This window comes from Salmo salar, chromosome ssa22 (genome assembly GCF_905237065.1).
Source record: "Salmo salar chromosome ssa22, Ssal_v3.1, whole genome shotgun sequence".
Classification (NCBI taxonomy): Eukaryota; Metazoa; Chordata; class Actinopteri; order Salmoniformes; family Salmonidae; genus Salmo; species Salmo salar.
In genome coordinates, this window is record NC_059463.1 from 24,634,958 (window position 1) to 24,653,614 (window position 18,657).

Sequence of the window (18,657 nt, forward strand, 5' to 3'; positions counted from 1 at the left end):
TACCTTAAATGCTAGAAACCATTTAGAACAGTGGCCTGTGGTTTGTTTTTCTGGATTTAGGAACCAAATTAGTCTCAGTCCTAATTTGTCCTGGTTTAACTCATTTGTTTTTGACTAGTGCTGTTCCCTGGCTGTCTGTGTGAGACAGAGCTGCCCCTCAGACCGCAGACAGTCTACTAGACCCCACAGTCTCCTGTCTGCCCTGTAACCGTCTCACTCTAGACTCCACACAGACGTTGCAGTTCACCAGCCCAATGTACTCTACATCACACACTATCCTCCCACAGCGCCCATATAAACTTCTCAACAGGTCCTCCATGCCAAACTCACCATCCTGCTCTAGGCACAGGGAACCTTTAATACTGCTGCCGGTGCAGTGTTACCTAGTGCCAACTTTCTGCTAGGTCAAACCACAGGGTTTGGAGAAGGTATTGCTGTCCTCAGCAGAAACACCATAGGCTTCTATGTTAGCCTGTGGTTGGTTTGCCTGCTCTGACATGCGATGTCCTGTGTTCTTTCCTGCCATGTCTCTGTGTGTTGGTGGGTTGGTGGGTTGGTGTGTTGGCGCTACAGAGTGTGTATCAGGGCGGTTCGGGGCCGACTGCCAGCAGCAGTGTCAGTGTGAGAACGGGGGCCACTGCGACAGACAGACGGGGCAGTGCAACTGTGGTCCTGGCTGGGTCGGAGAGCGCTGTGAAAAAGGTGAGAAAGAGTGACAGAGAAGTGGACATATACTGTCTTTGTCATCATCCATGTTGTGAGGTGAATTAATTCACAGGTTTCCGCTGTACCTTCAACACAGCGCCCTTTTGTGAGTGAAGGTTGTTGTCACATTCAGTCTCTGAGTTCCTCCTCTGTCCTTTTCCTCCACTGCAGCCTGTGGGTCAGGCCTGTTTGGAGCTGGCTGTGAGGAGAGTTGTCAGTGTGAGCATATAGCGCCATGTCACCACGTTACCGGGCACTGCCTCTGTTCACCAGGTTGGAGGGGACCCCACTGTGATAAAGGTAGCCTACTTTTAATGATAACAACTTTTTCTATTATCCCTGAAAGGATTTTTAGCCATACCTGTTTAGGATTTTGACTCTCCCTCCTTTTTACCACCAGCCTGTTTACCTGGAACCTATGGCAAGGGCTGTGTGCAACGCTGCACCTGTCCCCAGGGTACTTCCTGTCACCATGTCTCTGGGGAGTGTGGCTGTCCCCCTGGACTCACTGGCAATGGCTGTGAACAGAGTGAGTCCTGTACAAACCTCTCAGCCCATCTCTTCTGCTTCCAATTGGCTCATTCATCCCCCTGTAACTATTGCTGTAACTATTGCTATACAATTAGAATGTGTTCTCAGTCAAGTTCCTGGTAAAATAAGGGTAAAATAAAAAAACTCTGTCAGTCTGGACTTTCAGCTGTAATGTCTCACTTTTCATGTTGCTTACCTTGTCTGTCTGTCTGTCTGTCTGTCTGTCTGTCTGTCTGTCTGTCTGTCTGTCTGTCTGTCTGTCTGTCTGTCTGTCTGTCTGTCTGTCTGTCTGTCTGTCTGTCTGTCTGTCTGTCTGTCTGTCTGTCTGTCTGTCTGCACCACCAGCCTGTCTGTCAGGGACATTTGGACTCAACTGTAACCAGGTGTGCCAGTGTTCTGAGACCAACCAGCTCTGCCACCCAGTGACTGGGTTGTGTTACTGCGCCCCAGGCTTCCAAGGTCCTAAATGTAACCAGGGTATGTATTGTACACTACCCCCCTCTCTCTGCTTGTAATGACACCTTCATAACCTTCCATAGGGGATGTCATTACTCTATCTTAAAACCGTTTGGTATGTGTTTTGGGTACCTAGAGTGTCAGAAAGGTTGGTATGGTCCCAACTGTGAGCGAGAGTGCCAGTGTCAGAACAGTGGGAAGTGCAGCTCCACCTCTGGTACCTGTGAATGCACAGCAGGGTTCATTGGAGCACACTGCAACATCAGTGAGTTTATATTCAGCTTTTTATAGCACTGAATAACATGTAACACCTCCACAACAATCATAGCTTCTGAAGTAATATTAGAAAAACTTTTGGTCCTTAATCTCCTGTACCCTGTTGACAGCGTGCCCAGCTGGTCGTTATGGGCAGGACTGTGCCCGCGTGACACTGTGTGGAGAGGGGGCACAGAATGATCCTGTCACTGGTAGATGTCACTGCAGCCCTGGGCGAAGAGGAGAGGACTGTGGACAAGGTAGGTTTCCTCTAATGAATCCAGTTGAACAGATCACTATGTGTGGAAGTGTTTTTACAACACAAATAGGATTGTTTGCGTCTCTATCTGTCTATAAGTTAAAGGTTTGTAATATATGTGTGTGTTTGAACTATGTTTGTAATATGTGTGTGTTTGTAATGGGTAACGTCTGTGTATTGGCAGGCTGTCCTCCTGGTTGGTTTGGAGAGGACTGTGCTCTCCTCTGTAACTGCAGTAACGGAGGACTGTGTGACTCTGTCTCTGGAAGCTGTACCTGTGGTCTGGGCTGGACTGGGGCTCACTGTGACACAGGTGAGAGATACTGTACAGTGCACCTTTACAAAATCATAGGAAATAGCTATGAATGTAATAACTCAACTCTCAGTGCTGGTTTTCATTCAGGAGATGATATCCTGTAGTTATGCTGCCTCCTCAGCATGTGTCTGTCTGTCTGTCTGTCTGTCTGTGTGATAGAATGTCCTCCGGGGACATTTGGAGGTAACTGCCAGCTGAAGTGTGACTGCTGGAACAATGGCACCTGTGACAGGGTGACTGGAACCTGCCAGTGTGGTCCAGGATACTACGGACATCAGTGTGAACATGGTGAGTGACACACACACACACACACACACACACACACACACACACACACACACACACACACACACACACACACACACACACACACACACACACAGACACACACACACACGCACGTCAACAGAATATTGAAAGACACTGGCCTACAAGGTTATTTTATTGTCTCACCAGCTCGCACAGTGCTCCTCCGAACTGGACATTAACATAATTGCGCTTAGCAAATCTCGAAATGAAAAGCACAAAAAAGGAAGCTTGCAAGTAGTAGAAGTGTCTTTCATACTGTATCTAAAGTGTCCTGCCCCTGTCCTCAGCGTGCCCCCCTGGTCTCCATGGCCCTCTGTGCCAACTCCAGTGTAACTGTCTGAACAAGGCATCCTGCAACCCCTCCACTGGGTTCTGTGTCTGTCCTCCAGGGTACCATGGCTCTCGCTGTCACAGAGGTGAGATCTATGCCTTATGTAGTTACTGAGCTGATGGTATCTGGTAGATGATGATGACTTTTATACAGTTTGAAATGTAGGCCTTCAGACCGGGTTTATTCATTCTAAATAGGGTGTTGCTCTTACCCCACATCTGTTTTCAGAGTGTCAACAGGGCACGTTTGGTGTGAACTGTGCTAAGTCATGTGACTGTGAGGAGGGCACGCCCTGTGACCCTGTGAGTGGCAGGTGTCTGTGCACCTCAGGGAAGACTGGACCCAGGTGTGACATTGGTAAGACTGAGGGGCATTCAGAATGTTCTATGTGATGGTACCTCAGGTGGCGATCTGTTTAAGAGACTTTTTCTAATTATGTTCTGGTGTCTAATGAGGTATCGCCTTACCTATGTGTGTGTGTGTGTGTGTGTGTGCGCGCACGTGTGTGTGTTTGTTGTCAGCCTGCAAAGCAAACCGCTACGGGCCAGACTGCACAGAGAGCTGTGTGTGTTACAACGCGGCTCACTGTGACCATCGGAACGGCCGCTGCACATGTCTCAACAGCTGGATCGGACTCACCTGTCAGGAAGGTAGTGATGAGTGACCAACACACACCACACTGCCCTCACCACAGCAGGCATAGTGTAGATGGTGACAGGGCTGGGTATCATGAAGCTGGACTGGAGAGAAAGGTAGACTGGAACTGAACGTTTCCCCCGAGTTACAAAAGAAACAACTTGTTTTAGTGCTGACACTTGGTTTTGTCTGCAGGGAGGTTGAACACATTGAGGTTACACATTTCCTCCGTTGGTGGTTCTGGTTGTGTTGTTTGTCTGTAATGAGTGTGACCTGTGTGCTGAGACACAGGGTCGACTGACAGCTCCTCTGTGTGGCTGTGTCCTCAGGTGGGCCTCCACGCCTCCCCTACAGAAGCAGGAGGGAGGATAACGCACATCTAGACAACGCGTTATAGCGCCCCCTTTTTGGTCGGAGGCTCCAATCACCAATGAGCATCCGACTGTAAGAGGCTGAGGCAGCAGCACAAGCTTCGCTGAAGCCGAACTGAATTAAAAAGGTGGATATTATTATTTCAGACATACACACCCCAACGGGACCGGATTCTGCTGCACCCACAGGAGCTGGATGACAGACATGGAGAAATGGACTCTAAGGAGAAATGTTCTCAGTGTTTGCTCAAGGGTGGATAATGATATGGTATGTGTGTATGCTGTGAACTGTGCAGGGCTTTCATTGTTTGTGTTCATGTGCATACTGTATACATGTGCATCTCCCACTCAGGCATGGCCTGACTCATCAGTGATGAGGTACGCTATCTGGTAGTTAGAGGGCGGCCAGTGGTTACCAGGACTAGGAGCTCTTTTCATTGTGTATCGCTGAAGCGCTCAATTTAAAGGTAATGACCTATTGAGCCGACATCTGCAGCGTTTACCTTGAATGCAGTGTCTGCTAAAGCAGGAACATTGCCTTTAAATTGAAATCAAGCTGTAATACTGAATTTCCGCGATAGGGATTGAGTAGAGCCCTAGATCTCCCCACTACAGCCTCCTCTGCACACTCCCATCCTGGACACACAACACGCGGAATATAGAAGATGTGTTTGGCGACAGTTGCTGAACGTCCAACACTAACACTCACCGACTCACTACTGTACTTGATATTTGTTTTGTATACTATGCAATGCTATTTTATGTATTTGTTTTGTATACTTGGCAATGCTATATACTATTGTATGTATTTGTTTTGTATACTTGGCAATTCTGTAGTGATTTATGCTTTGGTTTTTGTAATTTTCCCCAGAAATGTTCATGGAATTTGTGGATAAACAGTATACATGTGGCATTATTATACAAATCCCATTACTTCTACATCATATACTGTAAATGATTCATTATTTGAATCTGTCCTTATGAATGAGCCATCAGAACCAACATTACCCAGGTATCTATGGTTCTTAAATAGTAGTGTGAGGTGATTCCTATCAGACAATGTAAAGTGATTTGAGCACCTGAAAAAGCGCTTTCAATGATATTTCCAATCCAGTATAATATTGTGATGTGTATTTGCAGTGAATACCATAAAGTTATGTTTGATATTCTGTACTTTATATGGAGCGACTTGTTATAAAAATGTTGGTGCTATGGCGCTTTAATCCACTATATGTTGACCAGAAGACAGTATATTATCTACATATTGGTCAGTACATTTTTGTTTACTACAGTATGTTTGCGTGGGCGATTCTGATTCATATCCTCAAAGTTTAGAGTTCACCCCATTGGTTTGCACAATGATTCAGGAGACACAATATAACTTGAGCAGACAGTGGACTCAGCCCAGTCATGGTAAACAGTACCTTTTGGTTTTTTGTGTATAAAGTGCTCTTACATATATTTATATTTTATACAGTATATTGTATACAGTTTAAGATAATGCAATTTGTAAGTGTATACTGTCTGTGACTGGAGTGAAGAGGATTTTCTAATCTGGACACCTAGTTAATAACCCGTCAAATAACAAAAACAGAGTCTGATTTGAATCAATGAATGAAAAAGTCAAACACAGGGAACTGTTTTTACATTCTTATTTTTTCATTGTCATTTCATTAAAGACGAAGCTGTACATCTTGTCTAAATTCAGATTGAAGCACAGTGCAGTTAGCAATGCCTGCAAATGAAAAGAAAGAAAAGGCAGAGGTGACCACAACCATAAATATAAAGGTCAAACTATGTACATACAGGAGATGACTAGCTAAGGCATCATCACTGAGAGAAGGTAGTCTGCCATTGCATTCATTTGAGAGCATTCTGCACAATTCATACACAATACAAATAAATTGCTTATTTTTGTCAATCTTTACACTGATACAATATTAAGAGGAAAATGCAGCATGTTGAAAATGAAAATAAAGAGACACTTTTATTCTCCCTCTTCTGCTTCTTCTTCTACGTTAAAGGCCAGAACATACAAAAATAATCTCTAACATACGGCATTCTGTGAGATGAGCATCATTCATCTACAGGGCTGGTTTCCTAGGTTTCTGAGCTGATAGTAACATCAATACTATGATATGTATGGTACAGTGGATGTGAGGAGGGAGGCTGTCAGAGGGCAACACTGGACAGGGAGACAAGAGACCCTGCAACGATGAGTCTACTCACTAAACAGCCTGACTCACACACCTCAAATTCTTATAAAATCATCCACACTGCTTGTCTAGCATTATCCACTATGTCAGTAAGGAGCAAGCTCTTCCAAGAGTGCACTTCACACTTCACATGCTGTTGTGTTGCCATGGTGTGGTGCCAGAGTGGTCCAGTAAATAGAGGAGCTCTGTGGTGCTCATCACGCTCTACAGCGCAGCCTCTCTCTCTACAGCGCAGCCTCTCTCTCTACAGCGCAGCCTCTCTCTCTACAGCGCAGCCTCTCTCTTTACAGCGCAGCCTCTCTCTCTACAGCGCAGCCTCTCTCTCTACAGCGCAGCCTCTCTCTCTACAGCGCAGCCTCTCTCTCTACAGCGCAGCCTCTCTCTCTACAGCGCAGCCTCTCTCTCTACAGCGCAGCCTCTCTCTCTACAGCACAGCCTCTCTCTACAGCGCAGCCTCTCTCTACAGCTCAGCCTCTCTCTCTCTACAGCTCAGCCTCTCTCTCTCTACAGCTCAGCCTCTCTCTCTCTACAGCTCAGCCTCTCTCTCTACAGCTCAGCGTCTCTCTCTCTACAGCTCAGCCTCTCTCTCTCTACAGCACAGCCTCTATCTACAGCTCAGCCTCTCTCTCTCTACAGCTCAGCCTCTCTCTCGCTACAGCACAGCCTCTCTCTACAGAGCAGCCTCTCTACATCGCAGCCCATCTCTCTCAGCACAGTAAATAGAGGAGCTCTGTGGTTCTCATCACACCCTACAGCGCAGGCTCTCCCTCTACAGCGCAGCCCTGGGGGCGAGATGGAGCTACATTCAACACCATCACAGTTATCACCAGACACATCAGCGCACAGCTCTGTGCATGCATGTGTGACATTGAATTGATAGTGTGACAAAGACCACCAAATATGTCTAGGGAAAACTCATTGTGACAGTGCCTTTGAGCTTGTTATTTTATGAAACATTTCTGATGCACGATTTCCGGTCATTTCGCTCATTACCCTGCTGAAAGACAGTAAGACAGAAAATCATGATACATTATTTTTTTTCTGGGAAAACCACATTGGCTTTTGCCACTAATTCCCCTCAAGACATAGTACCAGACAAATCAAAATAGTTTACATTTAACATAGACGCTTGAAAGATTTGTTTCCCCTACACACACACACACACACACACACACTTTGAATCTGTATCTATGCCAAGTATTTGTTGTCTGACCCGAGACGTTAGCCTCACATACACACCTCACTCATTCTAATTCTCCAAATCTCCTCTTCACTTTGCCTGAGAAGCATCTACACTTCACTCATCATTGCAGTTTTGTCCTACTCACTGACACTACAGGGCCAGGTCACACCATGGTTAGCATCTACATAAAAAAATAAAAGTTACTCGATGCTTTATATACAATGAGAAAGAGCTTTGTGTAGTTTCTAGAGTACACTTCATTATGTATGTAACTGTATCCTATCTAAAGTTATGATGGTTTAAACATGAGTGTTACTTTGTACAAAATCAAGCACGACTGTGTTGCCTTTTTTTCTACAGCAAATTACATCACCAATATGTACATTAGAACATTATTATCCTTTTTAGTTAATGATTGGACATTATTTTCAAAGGTTATATGTGTAAAAATGATTTCATGAATTTAATTTATATATATATTTTTAAAGTATTCGACCTAAAAACATTTAAATAACTAAAAGAAAGGATATTTGTACGTAGTTTAATATGCAAAAAAAAAGATTTTGTAATTCAATATCCCCTCATTCTCGTCACCTTTCAATTTGACAGGCGAAGCACAGCCCCTCCGTGATTGACATCCCTTCAATCCAATGACACAAGGGCAAGGCCTTGCGGAGGGTAACGGAGTCACACTTCCACTATAAAAATAGGCATATCTTCTTATAATCAGGGCCAAATCTTAATGCTATATATGCATTTGTAGGTATTTGTTAGTGCTTTAATGCAATATTAACAAGTAATTGTTGAAATATATCTTTCATGCAAAATATTGATTAGTGCTTGGTGATGGAGTCACAGCTGTCCAGAAATGAAACAATACTTACTTTACATCATTTTGATTGATTTTATGACTCCCATATGGCTCCATGACACATATTAAATTAGGTAATTGTCCTAGAAATATCGATCCAGAGATCATTTTACTGCAATATGTTATTTTGCATGTTTATAACTCCGTTACCACGTAACTCTGTTACCGGACATCTCTTTGTATTATCAGTATTTTCATTATGAAATACTGCATCAAATGATACCAAAATTGGTCTTGATATAGTCAGCTAAGTACTTTATCAGATATGTTACATTAATGGATTATCACTAAAGAACTGCATATTATGCAGGTTTGCAAATACCTCCCCAAAATATGTTAACTGGCTGTGACTCCATTACCAAGCACTAATACAAATGTTTGCATGAAAGATACATTTCAACATTTACTTGATAGTATTGCATTAAAAAACGAACAAATACCTACAAAACCATACACAGCATTAAGACTTGACCCTGATTGTAAAAAAGATACTGCAAGTTTTTATTGAACGCGTGACCTTGACCTACAGTACTAGAAAACTGAACTCGTTGAACCACAGAATGAGTTATGAAAGAGGAGTGACTATTCCTTATATTTACACGTGTTAGTTTACTCTTGTAACCATGACTTTGCTTGGTCTGAATAATCCCCATGGGCTGATGGACGAAGGCTCATGCATGGAGGACGTATCACATGCTATCCACTTTGCGCTTTGTCTCACAGTAAGAGTGGACCTAACAGCTAGAGAGCGAATGCGAGGGCAGCGGCAGATGTCTTCAGGGTGCAATGTATATGATTATTGAAAATGTATAGATTATCATCTGCCTTCTAAAAATCAACATGTCATTCCCTAAGTAGAGGAGTGTACAATGCATGTGTACTGTGTATGTGGGTATAAGCATAGAACAGCATGGTCAAGTGATTATACTGTACATGTGAAGAGAGTCAATAGGTAATACGCTGGATAGTACACGCTTTAAGAGGGTTGCTATACCCTTCCAACAAGCCACACCCACTTAGATGTGGCGTTGAAAGATGTTAGAATATCTTTGGCTCAAAGCCACGTGAAAATGTCCCTGGTTTGACAGTGGACAGGTCTCCATCAGGTGTCCACACATGAAAGAAAGACATGGACATGAAATACTGTTCCGATCCCTGAGCTTTCATTCCTATTGGGCAGGAAGGGCTGCCACTTAAACCAACTAGTTTTTCCGTTGGCCAGGGACTATTGTCAAATAACAGTCTGTTATGAACCAGCACTGTGGAGACCAGACTGACTGAGGGGAACAGGTAGGAAACTGAAACAAGGGAGGAGATCCTACAGTGCAATGACTCACCGTGTGTGATATGGTTTAGTTATTTCATCCTCTCACGTATTCTACAACCTCTCAATGACTCACCGTGTGTGATATGGTTTAGTTATTTCATCCTCTCACGTATTCTACAACCTCTCAATGACTCACCGTGTGTGATATGGTTTAGTTATTTCATCCTCTCACGTATTCTACAACCTCTCAATGACTCACCGTGTGTGATATGGTTTAGTTATTTCATCCTCTCACGTATTCTACAACCTCTCAATGACTGAACTGTACAATAGTAAAGTGCTGATTGTTCTGCCTGCGTGGAGGCTGGTACACTGATAATATGTAGACTACACAAATGAACAGCTGTTTCAGAGAAACTGTGATGTACATATTAAACAGAACGCCAAAAAAACGAATGTGTGGCCATACATGTGCAACAGAGTTTTTGTTGTATAAACTTAAATCCATTGGTATGCATTCAGTATTTAGAGAAACAAATGCAAAAATAAATAAATATCTGGCTGCCAAGCAAGCATGTTTTTTTTTACTTATTTTTTCTTCAGTTTTTAAAATACATCTTTCTTCTATCTATCCTTCCTTCCCTGCAGATGTGACCATCTCTCTCTATGTCTTCATCCTTTTCTTTTCTCTGTAAGTCTACATGATGCTCCCCAGGGTGGCTGAGGCAGGGTCAGACTCATGCGCCGGGGTCTAATTCAGTAAAAGCTCAAGCAAACGGAGGATCAGGCAAAGAAGGGGCTTGGCGCTGCAGCTCTGGAGCAGCTCTGGAGCAGCCCTGGAGCAGCCCTGGAGCAGCTCTGGAGCAGCTCTGGAGCAGCCCTGGAGCAGCCCTGGAGCAGCCCTGGAGCAGCCCTGGAGCAGCCCTGGAGCAGCCCTGCTGGCTGGCGTGGTGGTGCGTTAGGAACGGTAGTCCTTTTTACTGTACGGCTTGTTCCCCAGGATGCTATCTACCTCGTGTGTGATTGAGGAGGATAGTTTGGGAAGAACCTGCAGGAGAAATTACAGATGCATTGAAGGAAACAGAAGGCAAGAGGTATTGGTTCACGTGTATAGATTGCACATACTTTGTAACATATGTATATAGTATACTATGTTGCCCCTGGTAATGTGATAGCATTAGGAAACAAAATATCAAATGCACTGAGTACCCATGCCCATATTGGTTTTACTATCCATGTGGGGACCAAACAATTGATTCCCATTCAAAATCCTATTTTCCCTAACCGCTAACCATAAACATTTAACTTAACCCTAATCTTAACTTCAAACCCCTAACCTAAAACCTAACCCTAATTCCTGAGCCTAATTGTATCCCAAACCATAAACCTAACCCTTAAACCTAAAATAGCCCTATTCCTTGTGGGGACCGACGAAATTTCCCTACTTGAAATGTCCTTATTTTACTATCCTTCTGAGGACCTCCGGTCCCCACACAGACACAGACACAGACACACAAACACACACTAGGAAATGGGAAAACAATTTATCTCAAGCCAGACATAATGTGATGAAAGAACATAAAACCCTGATGGTTTGAAAATCCCATTAAATGAGAGCATCTTATCTAGCAAAGTAGCAGCGCCGCGAGCTAGCCTCAATTGTCCCTGTTGATTGATACTCTGCTGACCTTATTAACTTGTACAGTAAAGCATCCAGGCATATTACAACAAACTGACTGGCCAAGAGGCAGCACTCTTTCCAGGAAAGACAAAAACAAGAACAATTCCATTATAGATGGTTATGGACAGGGAGAGATGGCATTTTCAACCAATTAAAAATGTTGATTCAATATCAATACTCATTGACATATTATGCAAATCTGCACACTTTCTCTTGCGCAGACACACCCCCACCCACCCACCTACCTGGACCCTCACTGTGTTCTCACCTGGACCCTCACTGTGTTCTCACCTGGACCCTCACTGTGTTCTCACCTGGACCCTCACTGTGTTCTCACCTGTATTGCTGCTATATTCTCCATCAGCTGGTCGGTGTTGGACGCCCCCAAGAGTACAGAGCTCACCCCCTCGTTCCGTAGGCACCACGCTGTAGGGGACGGGTAAACAGCAATGACACCCCCACCATGGCAAACACACAACACTGCTACCCCCCCCCCCACACACACACACACACACACACACACACGCCCCTCCCCTCCCCACCCTACAAAACATACACCCCTGCCTCAAACATACCAAAAACATGTACAGTATAACACTGTATCATACACCTAACAAACACCTAATGTCTCTTCAAAAAATATAACTACTAAACACATACAGTACACTCATACAGACACACAACAATACCTAACCCTACACACCTAAAACACAACCCCACTGTGTTTGCTAATCTAGTTGTGGGATATTTGATACTGTATAAGAGGAATAGTGTACTACTGCATTGAGACTTCGTGCCAGTCTGTTCAAACCTCTGTGGTGAGGTTCAAACACTGAGAACCAGCAGACACCGTGCTGATGATGAGACAGGTCTGACCCTACAGGATTTGATATGACAACCAAGGGTTCCTCAGGTCAGGATGGGATGGCTGTAGTAGTCTACATGGAACTGTCTAACAGATGACAGAGATTATTCACTCACTGGCCTGGCCAACATCCTCTATGAAGTCACACTGCTACTTTACCGTATAACAGCAGCAAAGCTAGGCTATCAACTGTGTAAAATAGCAGGCTTTGGGTAAATAAACGGGTCAAGCTAAGAGGCCTAATGTGTATTTAATCATTACTTTTTTCCAATGTAGAGACTCCCGGGCAGTGGTGGAAAAAGTACCAAATTGTCATACTTGAATAAAAGTAAAGATACCTTAATAATAAATAAATCACCCAGTAAAATACTAGGCTACTTGAGTAAAAGTATAAGGTTTTAAATATACTTTAGTATCAAAAGCAAATGCTATGAATCATTTCAAATTCCTTATATTTAGCAAACCAGACAACGTTTTTTCTTTACATTTACAGATAGCTAGGAGCACACTCAGACATCATTTACAAATGAAATATTTGTGTTTAGTGAATCCGCCAGATCAGAGGCAGTAGAGATGACTGTGCATTCTCTGGATAATACTGAACATTTTCCTGTCCTGCTAAGCATTTGAAATGTACTTTTGGGTTTCAGGGAAAATGTATGGAGTAAAAAGTACATTATTTTCTGTAGGAATGTAGTGAAGTAAAAGTAAAAGTAGTCAAAAATATGAATAGTAAAGTACAGATACCCCCCAAAAACGACTTAAGTAGTACTTTAAAGTATTTTCACTTAGTTACTTAATACCAGTGCTCCCAGGTGATGTAAAATGGTGGTCCCAGGACATAACTCTGTCCAGGCTGTTTGTGGCAGTGCCACAGGGATTTATAGTGATTGGGAGCTACAGTGTACTAGCTGTCTGCTAATGGGCCGTGAAACCTAATCTATGACACTGCATTACAGGTCGGGTGTAAAATGCGCCTTGATATGCAGAGTGAGGTGTTGTGTAGGCCTAGATTTACACAGTCTCTCTCTCATCTGTGACACTTTAATAGCTCTCCATGGGGCTGGGAATCTGTCTACAGGCTCATTCCCCCTCTCCCTGTTCGACTGTAAATCATTATGGGCCACTCACTGGATTTATGTCTGGGATTCCATGTAACTGCTGACTTGGGGAAAAGAGAAACTTCCTCGTCGTATATAGATACACACCACGAGCCAGTAAACTAACAAACAAAATCAATAGCAAGTTATTACCACTGGCTTGATAAAGCCGGTTTGGATTTAGGAAGAAGAACTAGTTTACCACAAACAGACATACAACATAATACAGACAAACATTCTCTATATCTCTCTCACACACACACACACACACACACACACACACACACACACACACAGACACACAGACACACACACACACACACACACACACACACACACACACACACACACACACACACACACACACACACACACACACACACACACACACACACACACACACACACACACACAACAGCTGAAAACCATCTGGTTAGCCGCCTGACTGGCAGTGACCATCCGGCAGCGAATCAAGCGAGAGGCAGAGGGACGAGGAACGGACAGACGGACAGAAAGAGAGAGAGCGGCAGTGGGTGTCGGCGTACCGATGGCGAGCTGGGGCAGAGTGCAGCCCAGCCGCTCCGCGATTGCCTGCAGCTCTTTCAACTTCGCCTGCTGACGCCGGCCCTCCTCGCTCAAGATCTTGTCCTTCAACCACTGGTAGCCCTGTTGAAACACAGCACACCTGCTCAAAAACACAGCCCTGCCCAACACTGATGCACTGCACCACCTGTGTCGGCCAGGGCTTGCTTTTAAACACGTGACTCTGCTTGGTAGGCCAGGGCCTGGTTGTCAACACTGTGACTCTACTGTAGTCTTCTTTTACTGTACAGCCCCAGCAGGCAGAGATGAGGAGGCCCCTCTCTCTCTCTCTCATCTCAACCTGGTCAACTCTGGCTCATCTCTCACGTTTCACACACATACAGTACAGTACAAACACACGCACATATGTTTTAGGATGTAAATAAATGTCTCATTCTTGTTAAGATTATGTATAATTAATTCTAAACACAGAGAAAATGTGTATTATGAAAATCTATGAACGTACATATTTTTTAATAGGCTAAAAAAGCAACCTTGATAAAGGGATCTCATTTCCTATGTGATCCAATGATTGAAACAGTAACAGATCCCGAACAAGCACGTTTTCAGTAACTGGATCAGCCATCCACACCACTGTTAATCAGGAATAGGGTTGCAAAATTGCAGGAATTTCAATAAATGCCATGGTTTTCCATAAATCCTGGTTGTATGCCGGATTCCCTGCTTATTCCCTCCTAATTCCAGGGACCCTCCAACCGGGATTTCGGGAAAATATGAGAATTTATTGAAAGTTCCTGGAATGTTTCAAGTCTAACCAGGAATCAACAGCACAACATATGAATCAACACCACGTACGCAGGAGAACATCAGCTTCATAGCGAGAAGGAGAACTGGTTTCCTTAACTGGGTTAAAACCAATATTCCCTCTAAATTGCACACGGGGCGAAGTAGCAACGAGACTGTCGTGCAGCTACCTGGACTTCCGTGCAGAGCTCAGATTGAAATCTCAGCCCACGGAGAGAAGTACGAGATTGAACTTCAGTTTCCCTGTTAGTTAACACTATCAACATTTACCTTTACTGTGGCAATTATGATCGAATCAACGCAATATTAGCCACTTTCAATGCAACATACTGAAACAAAACCAACTATGCAAGAGATTTTGTTGTAGGCAGAACGCATCGGAGTAGGATTCTATTGCACAAGACTCTATACAGATCGGCGCAGCTTAAACAATCAGAGCTGCAGTAGGTCTACAGTGCATTCGGAAAGTATTCAGACCCCTTGAATTTTTCCACATTTTGTTTCGTTACAGCCTTATTCTAAAATTGATTAAATTGTTTTTTTCCTCATCAATCTACACAGAATACCCCATAATGACAAAGCAAATACAGGTTTTTAGAAATGTTTGCAAGTTTCTAAAAAAAAAACTGAAATATCACATTTAAATAAGTATTCAGACCCTTTCCTCAGTACTTTGTTGAAGCACCTTTGGCAGCGATTACAGCCTCGAGTCTTCTTGGGTATGACGCTACAAGCTTGGCACATCTGAATTTGGGGAGTTTCTCCCATTCTTCTCTGCAGATCCTCTCAAGCTCTGTCAGGTTGGATGGGGAGCGTCGCTGAACAGCTATTTTCAGGTCTCTCCAGAGATGCTCTAGGAAGAGTCTTGGTGGTTCCAAACTTCTTACATTTAAGAATGATGGAGGACACTGTTCTTGGGGACCTTCAATGCTGCAGAAAGGTTTTGGTACCCTTCCACAGATCTGTGCCTCGACGCAATCCTGTTTCGGAGCTCTACGAACAATTCCTTCAACCTCATGGCTTGCTTTTTGCTCTGATATGCACTGTCACCTGTGGGACCTTATACAGACAAGTGTGTGCCTTTCAAAATCATGTCCAATCAATTGAATTTACCACAGGTGGACGCCAATCAAGTTGTGGAAACATCTCAAGGATGATCAACGAAAACAGGATGCACCTGAGCTCAATTTCGAGTCTTATAGCAAAGAGTCTGAATACTAATATAAATAAGGTATTTCTGTTTTTAATTTTTAATACATTTGCAAAAATTTCTAAAAACCTGTTTTCGCTTTGTCATTATGGGGTATTGTGTGTAGATTGATGACTACATTTTTTTTGTAATACATTTTAGAACAAGGCTGTAACGTAACAAAATGTGGAAAAAGTCAAGGGGACTGAATACTTTACGAATGCGCTGTATATGCAAATAGACCATTGCCATATATGGATAAGTGCAATTTACTTTGAACTGGACTGTGTTTAGAGCTGTGGTCGTGAGTAGATGTGCTTGTTTTGAGAGCTGCATGTAGCTACATGTGCACATTTTGTTCATCTCCTTTGCTAGTTAGTGAGTTATTAGCCCAGTTGTACTGCAGTCAGCAATAGGGGAGTGATTGCTTCCTACAAGAGCACAAAACGTGCAATTCTAGACGTCTTTGAAAAGCAAGTCAGGTAAAGAGCTTTTTTTGTCTTAAAGGGGCAGTGTTGTATTTTGAGACAGTCAGGAATAAGCTAAGTAACCAAAAGGCAGAGGGTAGCATAATTTGTCTGATTCTCTGTAATAATGGTATGGGTATAGTAATGCATTTTATTTTGAATCAAACACAACATTTTCAGTCACCTCCTTGTCTGAAGGACAAGTTGATAAACAGGTTCATGTCAAGCCCTGCATGTTTTTTTCAAAAGTCTCATAGAATGTAGACCTACATTGAACACCACACATTGGCTGCTACTGTAGGCTGAATGATAGAACAGCTATTTCCATGTTAAAATGTTACGGGATGCATTTTCTCCATTGTTTTTGATGGAAGGCCACTCTGGTAGACCTACATTATGATCAAATAGCCACAGTAGTCTTCTTGACCACTGTCTGAAACTGTAACTTAAAGTTAGTACAGCCTCAGTATTCACAGTAAACTCGCGCTGGAAGAATTTTCACAACTTTCAAGTTTGCGCTCAGCAGACCTGAAATTTGCTCAGTGCCGGAAACAAATTAGAGGGAACGTTGGTTGGGGCCACAGAGAACGCTCAGAGCACCTACAGCAATCCTGTATGCCACCGTGACAACACAGGGAAAGATTATGCCCTAGTTTCTGAATTTGTGATGCAGTACGTGGATGTTGCTGTAATCTGGTGAATATATGTGTGAATGTGCGTGTGCATGCGTGTGCCTGTGTGTGTGAAAATGTGAGATAAGCTGCTTGAGCTGACACAACCTGACACGTCGTCGAATTGGTACACAGAGTTGGTACACAGAGTTGGTACACAGAGTTGGTACACAGTGCATGCTGTCACAGGGCACTCAAAAACAAACATCTAGGAGACACCAAGTTCTAGAACCTGAAAGACACAGAAAATATCTGTTAGGACAGGAACGAGCCAGGATAAGAAGGGGGCTGGGGGAGAAGAGGGGCTGACATGACATACGAGCTGAGACCAAAGGAGAAAGCAGAGAGGTTAACAGGGTCCCAGGAGAGGGGTGGGGGTAACACTACCTTAAGAGAAGCGCGGGAGTAAGGTGGTACCCCGCTGTCGTATTTCCCTGAGATGATCCCACAGGCCAGCGGTGACCATGTCATCGCCCCCACACCTGAGAACATGGGAACATGGAGTCAGCCTGTCCCCATCACCACCACCACTCAGTATTGACATGCTGTTCTGTCCAGACTAACGAGGAGAGCATCCATCCCTGGGTGCTGCTGTCCTCTTCCCTCTTTTTTGTAAGGCTAAGTATTTACTGTATTTAAAAGCATAACATTGCCACATTGCCACAACCTTTGTAAGCTGCAGCATACTTATATCTAGGCAATCATAGAATGATATATTACAACTATAATCATAGTCATTGAATAGCTATCCCTGTGTATGAAATACTGTTGTGTTGTATCAGTCTGTCCAGACCAGCTCCACTCACCTATCTTATGGAAGAGCTCTGGCAGCTGCACCTCTACCTTCTCCCTCTGGAACATGTGGTACTCAGCCTGCTCACAGATAGGAGGGATCTGGTTGAACTGCCGCGCCACAGAGTACGCCTCCTACAGGACACACAGGGAACAGCAGCCGTCAGCCTGAAGAGTACTGTACAGTGGCCACCGGCTAATCAAAGCAGGAGAAGGAGAAGGTTGTGATGCCCATCAATCAATACTGTGAAAGTCATGGTCAAAATCTGTCAGAGTCGAGCACAGTCAGTGAGACGTTACAGTGGTGGCATGCCACTGCCCGTGGTGAGACTGGGTCTGGGTAGAATGATGACCGGAAGGAGAAGAGGCTGTGTGTGTGTGTGTGTGTGTGTGTGTGTGTGTGTTTCTTCTTGGTACGGGACCTCCCATGTGCACATACACTAAAAACATGTATGGGCCTAACAGTAAAGACGTGTTTATAGCACCAGGCCACAAATAAATGTCATTTAACTGTAAAAATGCATTTATTATCTTTTCATGTGGCATGAACGCAACCAGGCATGATGTTTTCATCCGATTGTCAAACAAATCACTTCAAAAAGTAGGCTACCTGCGCAGGTTTGTCCACTAAAATAATTCCTGCATCTAAACAGTGCACCCACCATTTGACCAATTGAAATACACGTCAATTAAAACACAGAAAGTACAATGACATTCGGCGATTGTTATTAGGCACACTTGTAGCAGCCTGAATTGATGCGTCCACAGCTGTCCGGCCGCGTCTCGGGCCCCGATGACGTGGTCGTCGATTAAGGCAGCCCCCCGCACCTCTCTGATGC

The 18,657-nt window shown here is 43.9% G+C and overlaps 2 protein-coding genes across 9 annotated transcripts in view; one reads left to right on the forward strand and one right to left on the reverse strand.

The window, feature by feature from the left end:
* The window catches only part of LOC106582957 (multiple epidermal growth factor-like domains protein 6), a 103,136-nt gene extending 96,970 nt beyond the window's left edge, over nt 1–6,166 (forward strand). For both annotated transcript variants that reach the window (XM_014166599.2, XM_014166600.2), the window contains 12 exons: nt 574–702; nt 877–1,005; nt 1,106–1,234; nt 1,582–1,713; nt 1,829–1,957; nt 2,079–2,207; nt 2,391–2,519; nt 2,682–2,810; nt 3,119–3,247; nt 3,391–3,519; nt 3,684–3,812; nt 4,128–6,166. In XM_014166599.2, the coding sequence (XP_014022074.2) occupies nt 574–702; nt 877–1,005; nt 1,106–1,234; nt 1,582–1,713; nt 1,829–1,957; nt 2,079–2,207; nt 2,391–2,519; nt 2,682–2,810; nt 3,119–3,247; nt 3,391–3,519; nt 3,684–3,812; nt 4,128–4,195 (1,490 nt within the window). In that variant the 3' untranslated portion in view covers nt 4,196–6,166. The remainder of the gene's footprint in view (nt 1–573; nt 703–876; nt 1,006–1,105; nt 1,235–1,581; nt 1,714–1,828; nt 1,958–2,078; nt 2,208–2,390; nt 2,520–2,681; nt 2,811–3,118; nt 3,248–3,390; nt 3,520–3,683; nt 3,813–4,127) is intronic.
* A 4,012-nt stretch (nt 6,167–10,178) lies between these two features.
* The window catches only part of LOC106582955 (voltage-gated potassium channel subunit beta-2), a 172,529-nt gene continuing 164,050 nt past the window's right edge, over nt 10,179–18,657 (reverse strand). For 6 of the 7 annotated variants that reach the window (XM_045705368.1, XM_045705366.1, XM_045705367.1 and 3 more), the window contains 5 exons: nt 17,833–17,953; nt 17,414–17,508; nt 13,898–14,018; nt 11,725–11,813; nt 10,179–10,754 (listed from right to left, as the gene is read on the reverse strand). In XM_045705368.1, coding sequence (XP_045561324.1) covers nt 10,665–10,754; nt 11,725–11,813; nt 13,898–14,018; nt 17,414–17,508; nt 17,833–17,953 — 516 coding nt within the window. In that variant the 3' untranslated portion in view covers nt 10,179–10,664. Of the gene's footprint in view, nt 10,755–11,724; nt 11,814–13,897; nt 14,019–16,300; nt 17,259–17,413; nt 17,509–17,832; nt 17,954–18,657 lie in introns of those variants that run through there. The other variant, XM_014166597.2, reaches the window with a different exon arrangement.